This window comes from Melanerpes formicivorus, unplaced genomic scaffold (genome assembly GCF_026170545.1).
Source record: "Melanerpes formicivorus ecotype bairdi unplaced genomic scaffold, bMelFor1.0.p_v2 SCAF_19, whole genome shotgun sequence".
Lineage (NCBI taxonomy): Eukaryota > Metazoa > Chordata > Aves > Piciformes > Picidae > Melanerpes > Melanerpes formicivorus.
Window position 1 is genome coordinate 14692686 of NW_027142371.1, and position 17592 is coordinate 14710277.

The following is a 17592-nucleotide window of genomic DNA, read 5'->3' on the forward strand; positions in this document are numbered from 1 at the left end:
CTGCCCCATCCCCCGTCGGGGTGCGAGGAGGGGACACGGCGGTGAGCCCCAGCCCCGCCACGTGGTGGCCGTGTCCCCTCCGAGGAGCGGCCCCTCGGTCACCCCGAAGGTGGCCACGTCCCTCCCTGCCGCCGCCGCCTCCTCCTCCTCCTCCTCCACCATCGCCGGCGATTGGGTGGCTGCGAGTGGCCTGATGCGGGGCCTGATCCTGCCACACGGCAGCGGGGCTGTGCCGGGGCTGTGCCGGGGCTGTGCCGGGGCTGTGCCGGGGCTGTGCCGGGGCTGTGCCGGGTCGGGGCGTGGTGCAGCGGGGGGCTGGGTGGGGGTCGGTCAGGACCTTTAGGACCATCCAGACTTTCAAGACTGAGATCTTTTAAGCTCAAGATTTTTGAGATCCGGTCCAGCCACAAGCTCAGCCCTGCCCCACAGCACAAGAAGTGGCACTGCCAGCCCTCCAGGTTTCCCTCTGCCCCTGCCAACCCCCCCCCCGAGCCCTCAGCCTCTGCCTGCCTGTCCCCCCCCGAGCGCTGCTGAGCACATCCCTTCCCGGAGAGCAAACCACAGGCAACTGAAAACAGCTCCCTCCTGAGCCGCCCAAGGCGGGCACAGCTCCCTCCTGAGCCGCCCAAGGCGGGCACCGGCCCCGTGCCACCCCCCGAGCCCAGGGGCCAGGGGCGGCTGAGTCACCGGGGCTCAGCGGTGGCAGCCGGGCACCGTGCCCAGGCTCTCCTGCAGCCCCGGGGGGCACGAGAGGGTCAGGCTATGCCCAACCTGGCGCTGCCCCCCAGGCCCTGGAGAGCAGAGGGCACGCCTGGGGCCTGGCCCTCACCCAGAACTGGGGCACCCCAGAGCCCTTTGGCCTGGCTGTGGCTTCTCCTCCCCTGGGGAGGTGACCGCAGGGTCAGTGCCAGCCCCTGGTCACAGGGTGCCATGAGAGCTGCAGCAGCACTGCCAGCCCCATGCCATGGCCCCCCCTGGCAGGGAGGGAGTTTAGTGTTTATTGAACAGTTAGAGGGTTTGTACAAATCTGCATTTACAGGGGGGGTCTGTACAGAGTAAGTGAAGCACCCAAGGCCACCAGCCCCTCCCAAGCTCCTTCCTCCCCTGGGGACAACGCAGGAGCTAAAGTGCATCATGGCCAGAGAGTGGGGGGCTGCAGGAGCTTCCCTGGCTGGGTAGGGGGGCTCCAGCCATCCCATCTTTTAGGGCAGCATACAGAGGGGTCCTGGGACCCTCAGCAGCACCCCCAGGTCACCACCCCTGCACCACCAGTTTCTAAAGTGCTGAATCATGCACCCCTCTGCCCTGGGAGGTGCCAAGGGGCAGAGCAGGCTCTGCCTTCAACCACGCTCGGAGAGGGGACCCGGGGGGGGTCGTTCCTGGGCCTCACCAGTGGCACAGACAGCCCTGGAAGCAGTGAGAGGCAGAGGAAGCTTCTCTGCTTTAGGGAAGCAAGGACAAGGTGTGACACATGCCCACAGGCCCTCCAGCCATCGTGAGGGTGGCAAAGGCACAGCTCCTGTGAGAGCAACCACCCACAGAACCCCCCCAGAGGCGGCCAGGGGCCAGGAGGGAAGCAGGCTGGCACAGCAGGGGGCTGAGCTGTGCAGGGCACAAGTTTTCTTCTCTCTCCCCCCCATCCCTGACTCTTCAAACCAACACCAGCTCCTGGGCACGGAGCCCAGGCGTGGCACAGGTGGCTCTGGGCACAGAGAGCGATGGCAGGGAGCAGGGAGGGGGCTGGAGGGGACAGGTAAGGGCACTTGTGGGAGGCTTAGCAGCTGAGGGGAGAGGTAGAGGCAGCAAGTGGCTGTTGGCTTTGGCTCTGGCTCAGCAGGACACTGAGCTGGCCAGAAGGGCTGTGTTTAGTGTGGAGAGCAGGGAGGTTAGGAGGGTGAGGAGGGTGAGAGGGGGTGGGCAGAGCTCAGGGGTGGCCTCTCTGGGAAGCTCCCTCACTTGTGTTACTCTGAGGGCTGACACTGACCATGGAGGGGGATCAGGACAGGGACACACAGTGCCCTGTGCCAAGGTGGAGAAAGCCTTTCCTTGCCTCAGAGCCTTCCAGAGCTGTCAGAGCAGTCTGCAACTGGTGGTGCTGCTGCTCCTGGTGACACCATCTGGCACATGACAGCACTTACCCCGGGCAGGGCGAGGTCCCACCTCAGGCACCCAAGGGACAACCACCAGCCAAGGAGCCCCAGTGCCCAAGAGCTGAGCTCCCTCTGCTCTGCTCTGCTCCTGGCCCTCTCTCCCGTGAGCAGATCAGGCTGGGGAGATGTGGAAGCAAAAGGAGCTGGAGAGCAGCCCAGGGCAGGGCTTCGTGGAAGGGTTGGCTCTACCCAGAGGCTGCCAGTAAGAAAGGGAAAGGGTCAGGCCACTGGTGAAGCTGGGTGCAGAGCCAGAGGGCTGCCCTGTGCTGCAGGAGTGCAACACCCCCTGCTCTCATCCTCCCCAAGCCCAGCCCTGATGCCCTCCCCAAGGCGAGGCCCTGCCCCAGGCGAGGCCCTGCCCTCGTTCCCGCTGCCCATCCCCAGGGGCCCAGGCAGGATGGTTTTGGCACAGCCCACTCGTGGCTCTCTGCTCCTGCAGTCAGCTGCAGAGCCCAGCTCAGTGCCCCTCTGGCTGCTCAGGGGACAGTGGCAGTGTCTGCTCACCCCTGCACCCGAAGGAGAGGAGATGTGGGAAGGCTCCTGCTGGGCTGCTTCCTGCCGGGCTGCTTCCTGCTGGTCTCCCGTCGCAAAGGCCAAGAGTGGAGAAGACAAAAGACTCATCTGCAGCCAGGTGGCTGCTGGCTGTGTCCCTCCAGCAGCCCTCCCCAGCAGGCAGGAGGAGCTGGCAGGGAGGGCCTCTTCCTGCGGCTCCCTCAGGGGAAGATCTGCAGTTCGAACTTGGGAGCCCACTCCAGGGCGCTCTTGACCACGGCCACGGCGGCCGCCCCCAGGGCCACCGTCAGCCCCATCACTGCCAGCTTGACGAAGCGATTGGCCCTGGGCCTGGCCAGGATGGTCTCTGTCCTCTCCTCCCCCCGGGGCCGCTCCCGGAGCCGCTCCCTGAAGCGCTGCCTCAACACAGTGTCCGGTCTCTGCTGCACTGACGCCAGCTCAAAGTCCTTGAAGGTGGAAGCTGCAGTTCTGCAGGCAGGAGAAAGGGCTCAGGGAGGGTCCCCCGGCTACAGCGGCAGCCAGGGAGGAAGATCTGGGTGGGAAGGGATCCTGGGAGATCATCCAGACCCAACCACCCCCTGCCACGGTTAGGGACAGCTGCTGCTTAGGAGCAGTTGCTCAGGGCCTCGTCCAGCCTGGCCTTGAACACCTCCAGATCTTCATCAGTCACCAAGAGGATGTGGAGAGTCAGAGGATCAGGGTGGAAAAGCTAAGATCATGATGAGCAGAGGGCTGGAGCTGCTCTCCTGTGGGGAGAGACTGAGGGAGCTGGGGCTGTTCAGTCTGGAGAGGAGAAGGCTCTGAGGAGACCTAATTGTGGCCTTCCAGTGTCTGAAGGGGGCTGCAGGAAAGCTGGGGGGGGACTTTTGAGGGTGTCAGGGAGGGACAGGACTGGGGGGGATGGAGCAGAACTAGAGGTGGGGAGATTGAGATTGGCTGTTAGGAAGAAGTTGTTGGGCAGGAGGGTGGTGAGAGCCTGGCACAGGCTGCCCAGGGAGGTGGTGGAAGCCTCCTGCCTGGAGGTGTTTGCAGCCAGGCTGGAGGTGGCTGTGAGCAACCTGCTGCAGTGTGAGGTGTCCCTGCCCATGGCAGGGGGTTGGGACTGGCTGAGCCTTGAGCTCCCTTCCAACCCTGACAATTCCATGATTCTATGACCATCCAGTCCAACCATCAACCCAACACCACCACTAAACCATGGCCCCAAGTGCCATGGCCCCAAGCTTGCTGAAGCCCCCCAAGGATGGTGACTGCACCACCTGCCTGGGCAGCCTGCTGCAGCGCCGGCGAACACGCCGAGCACCCCGCACTCACCGCTCCGCCTGCTGCTGAGCTGCCTCCACGGCCAGCTTAGATGGTGGGAACTGGACAAAAAGGTCTCCAGCTCTGCTGATCAGAGTCTCATAGGGAAGGTCCTGTGGGATCTGGGACAGGAGGTGGTGGACAGAGGCCATGTCACATTCACAGTCCAGCACTTCCTGCTGCCGGTGCAGCACGATCTGCAGAGAGGAGGGAGAGCACTGAGGACAGCTGGGGCAGGAGGGGGCCCTCCCTGTAACTCACTGCAGAGCTGGAAGAGACCCACATGTCACTTCCAGCTCAAAGACCTGCCCCAGCTTGAGGAGACACACCACAGGGAAGCATTCACTGGGGAGAAGAAACACCACACCCTTCTTCCTGAGACTCAGGCCATGAACAGCCCCTTCCCAGGGCGTTAGGTCCACCTCCTGAGCTCAGCCTGGCAAGTCAGGACCCCAGCAGGGCTTAACTCTGTGGCTTGCCCTTAAGCAGAGATGTGTTTGGATCTCCCATAGGAGGAAGGACTGCTGGACACCCAGCACAGGGCTGTCCTCAGCCAGCCAGGCTCCCCAGCACCCCAGTAAGTGCCCATCAGCAGAGGTCCTCTCCATGAGGTCATCTCCAGGCTGCCCTGAGCTCTGCTGGATCCATCACCCAGGATGCCACCGGCCCCGGGGTCCTCGCTGCAGAGCGGGGGTGCAGCCAGGGACAAGCAGCAGCAGCAGCAGCACTGGGTTTGGCAGCCCCAAAGCAGGGGTAGCCCCCAAGGGCTCAGTGAGGGTCCCCCCAGCGTGCCCAGCACCTACCACAGCAGCAAAGTAGATGGGCATCAGCGGGTGGCAGGCCAGGAAGAAGTCGTACAATCGCACCACGTGCCTGAAGTCGGAGAGGACGTGCCCGAACCAGGTGATCAGCCAGCTGAGGGCAAAGATGGTGCCCACCTCCGCGCTGCAGAGACAGAGGGCTGTCAGAGCAGCTGCTGCCAGCAGCCTGGCACCGCTGCTGCCACGCTCCTGGCAGCTGGGGAGGGAGGCAGAGCTGGCTGCGCACCCAGAGCTCAGCCCGCAGCCATGGCACAACCCCTGCCCCCACTGGGCTCCAAGCCCGAGCCCTGGGGCTGCTCAGGCTGCAGAGCAAAAGCCTGAGAGGGGATTCAATAAATGTTTACAAGTATCTGAGGGGCAGGAGGGAGGGGACAGGGCCAGGCTCTGCTCAGCTGCACCCTGGGATGGGCCAAGAGGCAATGGATGGAAACTGCAGCACAGGAGGTTCCACCGCAACACCAGGAGGAACTTCTGCACTGGGAGGCTCACAGAGCCCTGGAACCCCCAGAGAGGTTGTGGAGTCTCCTTCCCTGGAGCCTTGTCTGGATGCATTCCTGTGTGACCTGTGCTGGATTCTATGGTCCTGCTCTGTCAGGGGGGTTGGACTCGAGGATCTCCAGAGGTCCCTTCCAGCTCCTCACATCCTCTGGTCCTGTGTTCTGCTTTCAGGAGAAGCTGCCCCTGTGATGTGCCCTGCCCCTGGGACACACTGACCTGAGGACATCCCAGCCCTGCAGCACAGCCAAGCATTCTGATTCCTTCCCATCCACCAAGGTTTATTGATTTCTGGGGGCTTCTAAGCGTGCTTGGTGCTCAGAGGCATCCTGGCCATGAAACTTGACAGAGACACCAGAAAAAGGCCTCTGGGCTGAGCCTTCCCCCTCACCTTCCTGCTTCTGCTGTGACCTGCCCAGGCTATACTCTGTAGAACCAGGGAATGGTTGGGGTTGGAAGGAACCTTAAAGATCATCCAGTTTCAACCCCCTGCTACGGGCAGGGACCCCTCCCACCAGCCCAGGTTGCTCAGGGCCTCATCCAGCCTGGCCTTGAACACCTCCAGGGAGGGGGCAGCCACAGCCTCCCTGAGCTGGTGCAGAAAGCCCCATGAACAGGAAGATGGAGGCTGAGAAGGGAGAGCCAGGAGGCTCTGAGGGAAGATCTGCCTACCTCTGCATGAAGTCGTGCAGCTCAGGGTTCACCTGGTCTATGATGGGCATCAGGTAATTCAGGATGTGCTTGGTGTTGTCCATCGTCGGCTCCATAAAATCCCTGTGGGAACATCAAGAGGAGCTGCAGCAGGCAACAACAGCAGCAAAGGCTCCTCCAGCAAAGCCAGCAGATAAACAAACATCCCTGCAATGAGCAGCTTTGCCCCCAGGCATTTTGGGCCAGCCCCTTTCCCACCTCTCTGAGACAGGCAGGGCTGAAAACCTGGCCCCAGCCAAGCCCTCGGGCCCCAGCTGAGGCTTCCTCCAGCGCACACATGGACCACGAAGCCTCTCCCCAAACTAATCCCCAGTGTGGAGGAAGAAGGAGAGCCCCTCCAAAGCACTCCCCAGCTGGAGGATCCTTCTCATTCCAGCACACAAGAGGGAGAATCCCTCGATGTGGGGCTCAGGACACTGCTGGCACCAACCACCCTGCCCAGAGCTGTGCCAAGCGAGCAGGAGGCGGAGTGCTGAGGCAGCACCCAGGAGCTGCAGAGGCCCCAACAGCAGAGTTGGACAAGAACCATGAGTAATGCATGGGCTGGGCCTCTTCAGCTGCAGGAGGTGGCAGAAATGAACTGAGAGCCCTCAATTATCCCTTCCCTGGAGCTCAGCTCCCTGCACAGCCAATGTGGTGTTGTGGTCACACTGCTGCAGCAGCATCCCCATGGGGATGGCCACGATGGGCCTCGACCCAAGGCTTTGCCTTCCAGGCTTCTCTTTGAGGCATGAGGGCATGCAGGTGGCTCTGCTCCTACAGCTGAGGCCACCAAGTACCTGAGATGATGTGTGGAGAGCTTTTCCACTAGAGCAGTGGCCAGCCTGTCCCCCACCACCAGCAGGAAGGTGACGACGATGTCATGGTAGCCCTGGTAGTAGTGCAGCTGGGGGTTGCGCTTCAGGACGTGGAGGATGATGTCGATGAGCTCCTCCTGCAGACCCTCCCTCTGGTCATCTGGCATACCTGTGGGGACAGCAGCAGGGCACGGTGGGATGGGCTGTGTGACCTACCAGTGCCTGCAGGAGCAGGGCAGGGGTTGTGCCCCCAAGTTCTGGGCACTGGGGAGGCTGCACCTTGAACCCTGGGTTCGGTTTTGGGCCCCGCACTCCAAGGACACTGAGGGGTTGGAGAAGGTCCAGGGAAGGGCAACCAAGCAGGGGAAGGGTCTGGAAGGGTCTGGGAAATAGCAGCTGAGGGAGCTGGGGGTGTTCAGCCTGGAGAAAAGGAGGCTGAGGGGAGACCTTCTGGCTCTCTACAGCTCCCTGCAAGGAGGCTGGAGCCAGGTGGGGCTTGGGCTCTGCTCCCAAGGAACAAGGGACAGGTCAAGAGGAGATGGCCTCAAGCTGCCCCAGGGGAGGTTTAGGTTGGCCATGAGGAACAATTTCTCTCCCCAAAGGGTTGTCAAGGCCCGGCCCAGGCTGCTCAGGGCAATGGTGGACCTGGAGGGGTTTCAGAGACATGGTGCTGAGGGCCATGGGCTGGTGGTGCCCTGCCAGGGTTGGACTCAGTGATCTCAAAGGTCTCTCTGCAGCCTAAACCATTCTGTGATTCTAAGAAGCTGCTGTAAAGCTCCCAAGGAACAGAGTTTCTAGAGCCAGGCTCTTGGAGCAGTGGAGCATCCCCTGCTGCAGGGCCTGGGCAGGGTGTGAGGCAGGAGGAGCCCCAGAGCAGGACCCTTCCCTCTCACCTGGCGGGAAGCGGCGCAGGGATCGCCGCACGTCCAGCAGCACCTGCTGGTAGTCCTTGCTGTCCTCCCGCAGCTCCTTCCTTGCTGAGAAGAGGAGGAATGGGGGTTACCTCTGAGCTCTGCAAGGGAAGAGGGCAAGGGAGGCAGGAGACAGCCTGCTGGGGGGCAGGGGGACACACACAGACACAGCCACCCCCTTCTCTGTCCCCTTGTTTGTACGTCGTGGCCCAGCCCTGCCCCCAGCGCCTCGGTGGGAGGAGAGGAGATTTCTTCCTTTAAAGAGCTGAAGTTAAAATGCTTCAGCTGCCTCCCACAGGCCTGGGAACAGCTCTGCTCCTCCACTGGTTTGCTGCACAACTCCAGAGTTGTGAGAGGACCACAGGAAACAGCCTCGGGTTGCACCGGGGCAGGGTTAGGTTGGAGGCAAGCAACAATTCCTTGCTCAGCAGGGTGTGGCACGCAGTGGGGACCACACAGGAGAGGTTGTGAGGCAGGAAGCAGTCAGGCCCAGCCTCCACCCCCCATGGACATGAAGAACCTGCTGGCACAGTGAACTCTGTGTGAGCAGAGTGGAGTGAAACGGTGCCTTCCAGCAGCTCTGATCACCTCACTCACCCCAGCTCTGGGCTGAGCTCCCTCTCACAGCTCTGAGCTGCCACAGGTTCAGGAACAGCATCTGACAGAGGCTGTGAATCTGCAGGACCTGGAGCTTCTTTGGACAGGCACTGGAACAGGCTGCTCAGGGAGCTGGTGGAGTCCTCATCCCTTGGGACCCTCAAGAAATGTGTGGCCATGGTGCCAGGGGAGATGGTTTGAGGGCCATGGAGGGGCTGGGCTGCTGGCTGGACTGGGTGATCCTGAAGGTCTTTTGCAATCAAACAGTGCTGTGATGCTGCATTGCCAAGGTTCATAAACCATGCAGGTAGGATGCAGCAGGGAGGTCATTTTCCCTGCTTCTGCTCTGAGGATTCATATTTTCATAGAAGGGACCTTGGAGATCCTCCAGCTCCAACCAGGCTGCTCCAGGCCTCACCCAGCTTGGCCTTGGACACCTCCAGGGAGAGGACACCTGCAGCCTCCCTGGGCAGCCTGTGCCAGTGCCTCCTCACCCTCACTGCCAAGAATTTCTTTGTGATCTCCAGTCTCAATTTGCCTTCCTGAAGCCCCAATCGGTTTCATCTCCTCCCATCAGACCAAGCCCTTGTCAAAAGCCCCTCCCCAGCCCTCCTGGCAGGTCTCTTCCCTCTACACCTGCAAGAGACACCTCGGAAGCCTTTGTGGCTGGGGCAGGGGAAGACGACCCCGGCAACTTCTCTGGGCAGCCTGGTCGAGGGCTCTGGCACCCCCTTGAGAGCAGAGAAGTTGCTGCCGGTGGCTGGCAGGCTGCGGCGTACCTGGGAGCGGGGGGAGGTCGTCGCTGTTGACGCTGAGCAGCATTGGCCACACCTTGCAGCGGATCTCGTCGGTGAGCAGCCCGCCCTCGCTGATGGCCATGCGCCGCAGCACCGCCACGTCGATGGGGTCACTGTTCAGAGCCTGGCAGATCTCCACCACTTTCCTTTTCGTCTTAGCGTCGACGTCTGCAAGGAGAGCAGAGAGGCTGCAGCTGATGGGCGGCAGCACCGCCGCAGGCAGGGCGGCAGCTCAGAGCAGCGGGGGGCCGCGGGAAGGAGGGGAGTCCCCTCGCAGCGATGTCACACCAACAGGGGAGGTGACAGGGGAGGGTTGGCACAGAGCCTGTAAGGACAGGGAAAGGACAACCCCCAGCTGCCTTTCTCCACAGGGACAGGGCTGGGGGCTCCTCACGCATTGCGCTGGGTTGGACGGGACCCTCCAAGGGCATCCTGTCCTGTCCAAGGGCAGGACAATGCTCTCGCTGTTTGCCTGCAAGCTTTCTGCCTGTGAAGCTAGAGCCTGGCCAGATCTGCCTTTACAGAGGAAAGAAATCTTGCTACCATTAAACAATTCGTGAGTTTTGACCATCCTAGTGAAAATAAAGATGCAACATACCCCTAAAGCAGACTGTAAAACAGTGTTAAGGATTGCATTCGTGTTTTCATCTCTGCGGTGTGTTCAGGCATAACCAAGTATCTTTGGTCAGTAAGAGGAGTGAAATGCAAAGATCAGAACTATTAGGATCTAAATTCCTTTTTCACAAGGTCTGTTACCTTTGACCATGTATGATGCCAGCTCTGTTAAAACATTGTTACTAGCTCGACTTAAGCTTTGTGCCTTGCTGGACAATAAGCCACAGAAGATTTTAACTGATGTAAAAGGTCCCATTAAGATTAATGGACAATTGGTTGGAGCACTCCTGATTGGATGCTCACCTGCCAGCATGTCAGGCTTACAGATTCTCACAGGAGTGATTGATGCAGACTGTCATGGAATCACACAAATAATGGTACAGACACTGTTGCCTCCAACAGTAATCCCAAAAGGAGCTAAAATTGCTCAACTTGTTCCACTGCCAAACCTTGCAGCAGCAATTGCTCCTGGACCGCAGCACATACGAGGGGACAAAGGTTTTGGCTCTACAGGACCCTTGACACTGTTAACTGTGGAACTGGGACAACGACCACAAAAGACCAGTGACTGTATCTTATCAAGGTCAGAAGATCAAACTGATAGCTCTCTTGGACACTGGGGCTGATGTAAGCATTGTTTCACAGCAATTGTGGCCAGGACATTGGCCTTCATCTGCCACCTCGATTGCTGGAGTTGGAGAACTGACTTATGCCTTGAACTCTCCAGTTCTACAGACTGACATAGAAGACAAAAGGGCTACCTGTATGGTTTCTATTTAGCCTTTACCAGATGGAGTACAGGCATTGATTGGATGTGACATTTTAGCCCAAATAGGGATGGTGCTGACCACTGAACACAAGGACATTTAAGACTATCAACTAGTCCATGGAATACTCCAATTCTTGTCATCAAGAGGAAGTCTGGCAAGTCTGTTGGTGGACAAGAAGCTCAACAGGAGCTCTCAGTGTGCACTTGCAGCCCACAAAGCCAATCAGATCCTGGGCTGCATCAGGAGAAGTGTGGCCAGCAGGTCGAGGGAGGTGATCCTCCCCCTCTGCTCAGCTCTGGTGAGACCCCACCTGGAGTACTGTGTCCAGTTCTGGAGCTCCTATTACAAGAGGGATGTGGAGGTGCTGGGACGTGTCCAGAGAAGGGCCACAAGGATGAGCAGAGGGCTGGAGCACCTCTCCTGTGAGGACAGACTGAAGGAGTTGGGGCTGTTCAGTCTGCAGAAGAGAAGGCTCCGAGGTGACCTAATTGTGGCCTTCCAGTATCTGAAGGGGGCCTACAGGAAGGCTGGGGAAGGACTTCTCAGGATCTCAGGTAGTGATAGGACTAGGGGGAATGGAATGAAGCTGGAGGTGGGGAGATTCAGGCTGGATGTGAGGAGGAGGTTCTTCCCCATGAGAGTGGTGAAACCCTGGAATGGGTTGTCCGAGGAGGTGGTTGAGGCCCCATCCCTGGGGGTGTTTAAGAGCAGGCTGGATGAGGCTCTGGGCAGGCTGATCTAGTGTGGGGTGTCCCTGGCCATGGCAGGGGGGTTGGAACTAGCTGATCCTTGTGGTCCCTTCCAACCCTGAATGGTACTATGACACTCTGACAAGTATGGCTTGTTGCATGATTTGCGAGCAGTGAATGAGCAAATGCAGGCTATGGCTGCTCTACAGCCTGGACTTCCAGGTCCAGCCCTGATACCTGAGAATTGGTCAATTTCAATCATTGACCTAAAGGACTGTTTCTTCACCATCAGACTACAGGAGGAAGACAAGCAACGTTTTGCATTCACTTTGCCATCTTTTAACCGTGAAGCACCGGCGCAACGCTTCGAACAGACTGTGCTGCCGCAAGGCACGAAGAATTCGCCTGCTGTGTGTCAGTTGTACGTGGATGCAGCTCTGCAGCCACTCAGAAAGCAATGCCCAGAGGTGATTATTTATCACTACATGGATGACATTTTGTTCTCACAATCAACTTTGTTTTCAGGAGCACAAAAGGACCAAATTGTGCATCAATTGCAGTCCTGTGGACTTCTTGTTGCCCCAGAAAAGATTCAAGATGAGTCCGTGGAACTATCTGGGATGGAGAATCACGGAGCAAGCTGCTCAACCTCAGAAGCTTACTGTGGATCTTAATGTTAAAACCTTACATGACATACAACACCTGATGGGAGACCTGCAATGGCTGAGATCTGTTGTGGGAATTCCCAATGATCTCTTTGCGACCGCTGTTAAAAGGCACCGACCCCTCCATGCCTGTGCACATTACTTCAGAACAGAAGGTGATGCTACAGCACATCGTGACAATGGTTGCTACATCAACAGCACATCGTCGTGTGGACAGTTTGCCTTGGAAGATACAATGAGTGTTCTGGAATGGACAACCAAATGGAATGGACAACCAAATGGGATGGACAACCAAATGGAATGGACAGCCAAATGGAATGGAATGGACAACCAAATGGAATGGACAACCAAATGGAATGGAATGGACAACCAAATGGGATGGACAACCAAATGGAATGGACAGCCAAATGGATGGACAACCAAATGGAATGGACAACCAAATGGAATGGACAACCAAATGGAATGGACAACCAAATGGAATGGACAACCAAATGGAATGGACAACCAAATGGAATGGACAACCAAATGGAATGGAATGGACAACCAAATGGAATGGACAACCAAATGGAATGGACAACCAAATGGAATGGACAACCCAAACCAACCCTACAACAAACAACTCTGATTTTGGCAGATTTGATTGTTCGAGGCCGTACCAGAACCCTACAGATGAGCGGACAACCTCGGCACACGATTTATGTCCATGCGCATGAAGTGCAGCGGTATCTTACCAACTCGACCGCCTTACAGTCTGCGCTGCTGGACGATGGGTCAAGCACACAGGTGGAATCACCTAGGCCTAACCACAAGGAGGCTGGATATCATGGTGTAACCCTGGACTAATAGCTAATAGCATAATGACACGTGTGCGTATTTAGCTGAAGATACTATATAAGCTGTGCTGTCAAACAATAAAGTTGAAGCTGCCTTATCAATCATATTGATTGCTGCGAGTCTTTCCCTCGCCGTTTCTCGCCGTCGGATCGCGTCCCAACATTTGAGGGCCATGGAGGGGCTGGGCTGCTGGTTGGACTGGGTGATCCTGAAGGTCTTTTGCAATCAAATAGTGCTGTGATGCTGCATTGCCAAGGTTCATAAACCATGCAGGTAGGATGCAGCAGGGAGGTCATTTTCCCTGCTTCTGCTCTGAGGATTCATATTTTCATAGAAGGGACCTTGGAGATCCTCCAGCTCCAACCAGGCTGCTCCAGGCCTCACCCAGCTTGGCCTTGGACACCTCCAGGGAGAGGACACCTGCAGCCTCCCTGGGCAGCCTGTGCCAGTGCCTCCTCACCCTCACTGTCAAGAATTTCTTTGTGATCTCCAGTCTCAATTTGCCTTCCTGAAGCCCCAATCGGTTTCCTCTCCTCCCATCAGACCAAGCCCTTGTCAAAAGCCCCTCCCCAGCCCTCCTGGCAGGTCTCTTCCCTCCACACCTGCAAGAGACACCTCGGAAGCCTTTGTGGCATCTCCGGGCTGGGGCAGAGGAAGATGACCCCGGCAACTTCTCTGGGCAGCCTGGTCGAGGGCTCTGGCACCCCCTTGAGAGCAGAGAAGTTGCTGCCGGTGGCTGGCAGGCTGCGGCGTACCTGGGAGCGGGGGGAGGTCGTCGGCGTTGACACTGAACAGCTTTGGCCACACCTTGCAGCGGATCTCGTCGGTGAGCAGCCCGCCCTCGCTGATGGCCATGCGCCGCAGCACCGCCACGTCGATGGGGTCACTGTTCAGAGCCTGGCAGATCTCCACCACTTTCCTTTTCGTCTTAGCGTCGACGTCTGCAAGGAGAGCAGAGAGGCTGCAGCTGATGGGCGGCAGCACCGCCGCAGGCAGGGCGGCAGCTCAGAGCAGCGGGGGGCCGCGGGAAGGAGGGGAGTCCCCTCGCAGCGATGTCACACCAACAAGGGAGGTGACAGGGGAGGGTTGGCACAGAGCCTGTAAGGACACGGAAAGGACAACCCCCAGCTGCCTTTCTCCACAGGGACAGGGTTGGGGGCTCTTCACGCGTTGCGCTGGGTTGGACAGGACCCTCCAAGGGCATCCTGTCCTGTCCAAGGGCAGGCAGCAGGCACACCTCCAACCAGATCAGGCTGCCCAGGGCCACATCGAGGCTGATCTTGAGTGTCTCCAGGGATGGGGCCTCAATCATACCTCTGGACAGCCTGTTCCAGTGTTCCACCAACTTCACTGTGCAGCACTTCCTCCTGATGTCCCTCCTACCCAAACCTCCCCTGCTCCAGTTCCAAACCATTGCCTCCCATCCTATCCCCCCAGGCCCTTCTGAACAGTCCCTGCCCAGCCTGCCTGCAGGTCCCCTTCAGATACTGAAGTGCAGCTCGAAGGTCTCCCTGGAGCCTTTTCTCCTCCAGGCTGAACAGCCACAACTCCCTGAGCCTGTCCCCACAAGGGAGGTGCTCTGGGCCCTCTGATCCTCTTCGTGGCCCCTTCTGGACTCACTCCCGCAGGTCCATGTCCCTCTTGTGCTGGACACAGTGCTCCAAGTGAGTACTTCATGGCTCACAAGGCCCCTCCACCACATCTCCCCCTACACCCCAGCAGTCCCATCCCGGGAGGAAGCTGCTGCTCCTCCAGCTATGGAGCTGTCCCTGCTGCGCGGGTGGATCCCACGCTCCCCAGCAGGCGATGGCTGTTTGGGGCTGTGACAGCCGTGCAAAGCCAGGCTGCAACTGTTTGCTCCCTGACGCAGCTGCCAGCTCAGGTGTCAAGTGTTTCCTCAGAGCAGGACTTCATGTTTCCACCAACTCCCAGCCAGAGAGAGGCTCCTGGATGGAGCTATCCCAGGGAGAGTCAGGGAATGGTTTGGGTTGGAATGGACCTTAATGAGCATCTGGTTCCAAACCCCTGCCATGGTCAGGGACGCCTTCACGCAGCCCAGGCTGAGGAGTCTGAGCACTTCTGCTGACAGAAATCACAAGGAAGGGCAGAATGTTGTTGGAATTAATGAATCACAAGCGGATCCAACTCCTGTCCCAGCAACCCCACACCTGGCAGCCCTCAGCACCCGCGGGGGTGCCCGAGCGAGGGAGATCTCTCCCGCCCCGAGGGACACGTCTGCAGCGAAGGGTTCCGGGCTGCCCCCCGGGCCCGGCCCCCACGGCTGCAGCTCCCGAGCACAGCGCCGAGCCCCGCCCCACCGCTAGGCGGCGCCGCCGCGCCTCGAGGGGACGCTCCAGCCCCCACCCCACGCTGAAGCGACCAGCGTGCCCCCGCTCTGCGGGCCCGGAGCGGCCCAGCCCTTACCGTGACCGCCGACACCGTTGCGCGGCGGGCTCCGTCGGGCCATATTTCCCAAACGCTTCGGCGCATACCGGGCCGGTAAACCGGGCCGGATCGGACCGGGGCTCCGCACCTCCCCTCCCCGTCCGGTCTCCGGTCCCGCCCCCGCTGCGCGCTGCCCCCCCCACCCCTCACGCCCCTCCCTTCCCTCCCCCTCCCATCAGCCACCGGCGCGCGCGCCACGTCACGGCGCCGCAGCCCGCAGGCGCAGCGCGCGGGAAGGGCCCCGTGCGGCAGGGGCTGGGCCGCGCATGCGCAGCGGGCAGCGCGCGGCACGTGGAGCCCCCGGGCGGGCAATTAACGAGTTTAATTAAGCGCCCGAACAGCTTCTTCCCGGCGCTGCTGGCGGGGTGGCACATCCGCCAGTGGCACCCCCATGAGAAAGCCCCTCAGGCCCCCCTCCCCTGGGGCTCAGCGGCTCTTTGAGCTGGGAGGGAGCAGCACAGGGAGCGGTGCACACAACCCCCGCTGAGCCGAGTGGAACCTCCCTGCGCAGCGCAGAGCCTGCTGCGAACGCCCACCCGCGGGGGCTGCCACGCAGCAGGACATTAAGAGGACTGTCAACATGGCCCAACCTTCTCGTCGCTTGCATATAGAAACTATTAAGGTTCTGTTCCCGGTGGAAATGGACCTAGGGGTGTTGGCTGACAGTTGCCTGAGGAGGAGCCTCTGGGTGCCTAAGGGGCCAAGGCCACCAGCAGCCAGGCTTCCATCAGCAATAGTGCAGCCAGAAGGATCAGGACACCAGTGATGCCACATCTCCAACCCTGGGGTCCCTCAGTCCAAGAAGGACACTGAGGAGCTGGAGAAGGTCCAGAGAAGGGCAACCAAGCTGGGGAAGAGTCTGGAGAGCAGGGCTGGTGAGGAGCAGCTGAGGGAGCTGGGGGTGTTCAGCCTGGAGAAAAGGAGGCTGAAGGGAGACCTTGTGGCTCTCTGCAACACCCTGAAAGGAGGCTGGAGCCAGGGGGGGCTTGGGCTCTTCCCCCAAGGAACACGTGACAGGACAAGAGGAAACAGCCTCAAGTTGCCCCGGGCCGGGGGGAGAGTTTAGGTTGGACACGAGGAACAATCAAAGGCTGGCCCAGGCTGCCCAGGGCAGTGGTGGAGCCCCCATCCCTGGAGGGGTTTCAAGCTGCGGTGCCGAGGGCCGTGCCAAGCTTGCTTGCAGAACCCCTGGCTCCCGAGGCCCCTCTGAGGCGAGGCGCAGGGCACAGCGCAGCCTCCCCTCCTGCGCCCTTAGCGATCCCCCCCGCCCCCCGAGGGCCCCCCTGGGGGGGTGGGGGGGGGCAGGGCTCCTCCTCCACAGAGGGAACTTCAAACCTAACCTCGATAAATAAAACCAAATGTTTATTTACACCAAAAGAATTCCAACACTGGATCTTTCACATATGAAGGACAAAGGATATATACACAGCAAGGGGGAGGTTAGCAGGGCTGGAACCAGGGCGCTTTTCTGGGCTCAAGGAGCAAGAGTTGTCCACAAGGTTTGGGTTGGGGGGAGGGTTGGGTTGGTTTTTTTTTTTTTCCCACCTCTTTTTCTTTTCTTTTCCTTTTTTTTTTTCTTTTTTACTATTTTTATGTTTTTTTTACCTGCTCTACCATTTTCACAGCTGCTCAGCTCCTTCCTCTCAGTGCATATTTACAGGACTGTGAGGTCAAACTGGTACTTCTTTGCTCACCACATGGCACGTGAGGGAGGGGAGGGTGGGCGGTGAAGATGTGAGATCTGACTTGGTGCAGTCTCAGGAGGAACTTTTTTCAAGTTCTTTTTCCTCCTTTTTCTTTTTTTCCTTCTTTTTTTTTTTTCTTTTCTTTTTATTTTCCTCTTTTTTTCCTCTTTTTCCCCCTCTTTTTTCCCCCTCATTTTCCCTCTTTTTTCCCCCCTCTTTTTCCCTCTTTTTTCCCCCCTCTTTTCCCCCTCTTTTTTTTCCAAGCCACCAGCTTGAATCAAACCCTACAGAAACAAGAGAAAAACCAAAACAAAACCAAAAGCAACAAACCAAAAACCAAAAGAAACCCACCCTCCCCCCCCCCCCCAAAAAAAAATATGAAAGAACAAATCCAAGATACCCAAAAACCAAAACTCAAAAGTCCAGAGATCCAAGCCAAGCAATGGCAAGGGGGGGAGAAAGCCCCCAAGAGAAAAGGGGTTGGTGAAGAAAAAGAGTTTGGCTTGCTCTAAGAGAAGTCCCTTCTTCAGGGAGGGGTAGGGGTGGTGGTGGAAGGACTCCAATTGGATCAATAGCTTCATCTTGTAGGGCTAAAATGACATGCAAAGGGCTGAGCTGGCCTTCTGCTTGGCTCCTGAGGAGACATGATTCAATCCAATTAGGGTTTCAAGCCATTATCTGCCACTTACTCTTTGTAAGCTCCTCCCAGGCTGGGATGGTCTCCTCAGCAGCCCCCTGGCTGAGCCAGGTGCAGGAGGTGGGGGTTAAGGGGAGTGGGAGGTTAAAGACTTTTCCCCT

General features: G+C 58.7%; 1 protein-coding gene across 1 annotated transcript; it reads right to left on the reverse strand.

The window, feature by feature from the left end:
• Positions 1–960: 960 nt before the first annotated feature.
• Positions 961–15216, reverse strand: TBC1D20 (TBC1 domain family member 20). Its single transcript, XM_068150228.1, has 9 exons — positions 15089–15216; positions 13420–13605; positions 9074–9259; positions 7680–7763; positions 6769–6955; positions 5951–6052; positions 4766–4907; positions 3975–4159; positions 961–3131 (listed from the first exon to the last, which is right to left on the reverse strand). Exons 1-9 carry the CDS (start codon positions 15129–15131, stop codon positions 2864–2866), a joined length of 1383 nt encoding a protein of 460 aa, XP_068006329.1. The 5' UTR covers positions 15132–15216; the 3' UTR covers positions 961–2863.
• Positions 15217–17592: the final 2376 nt, after the last annotated feature.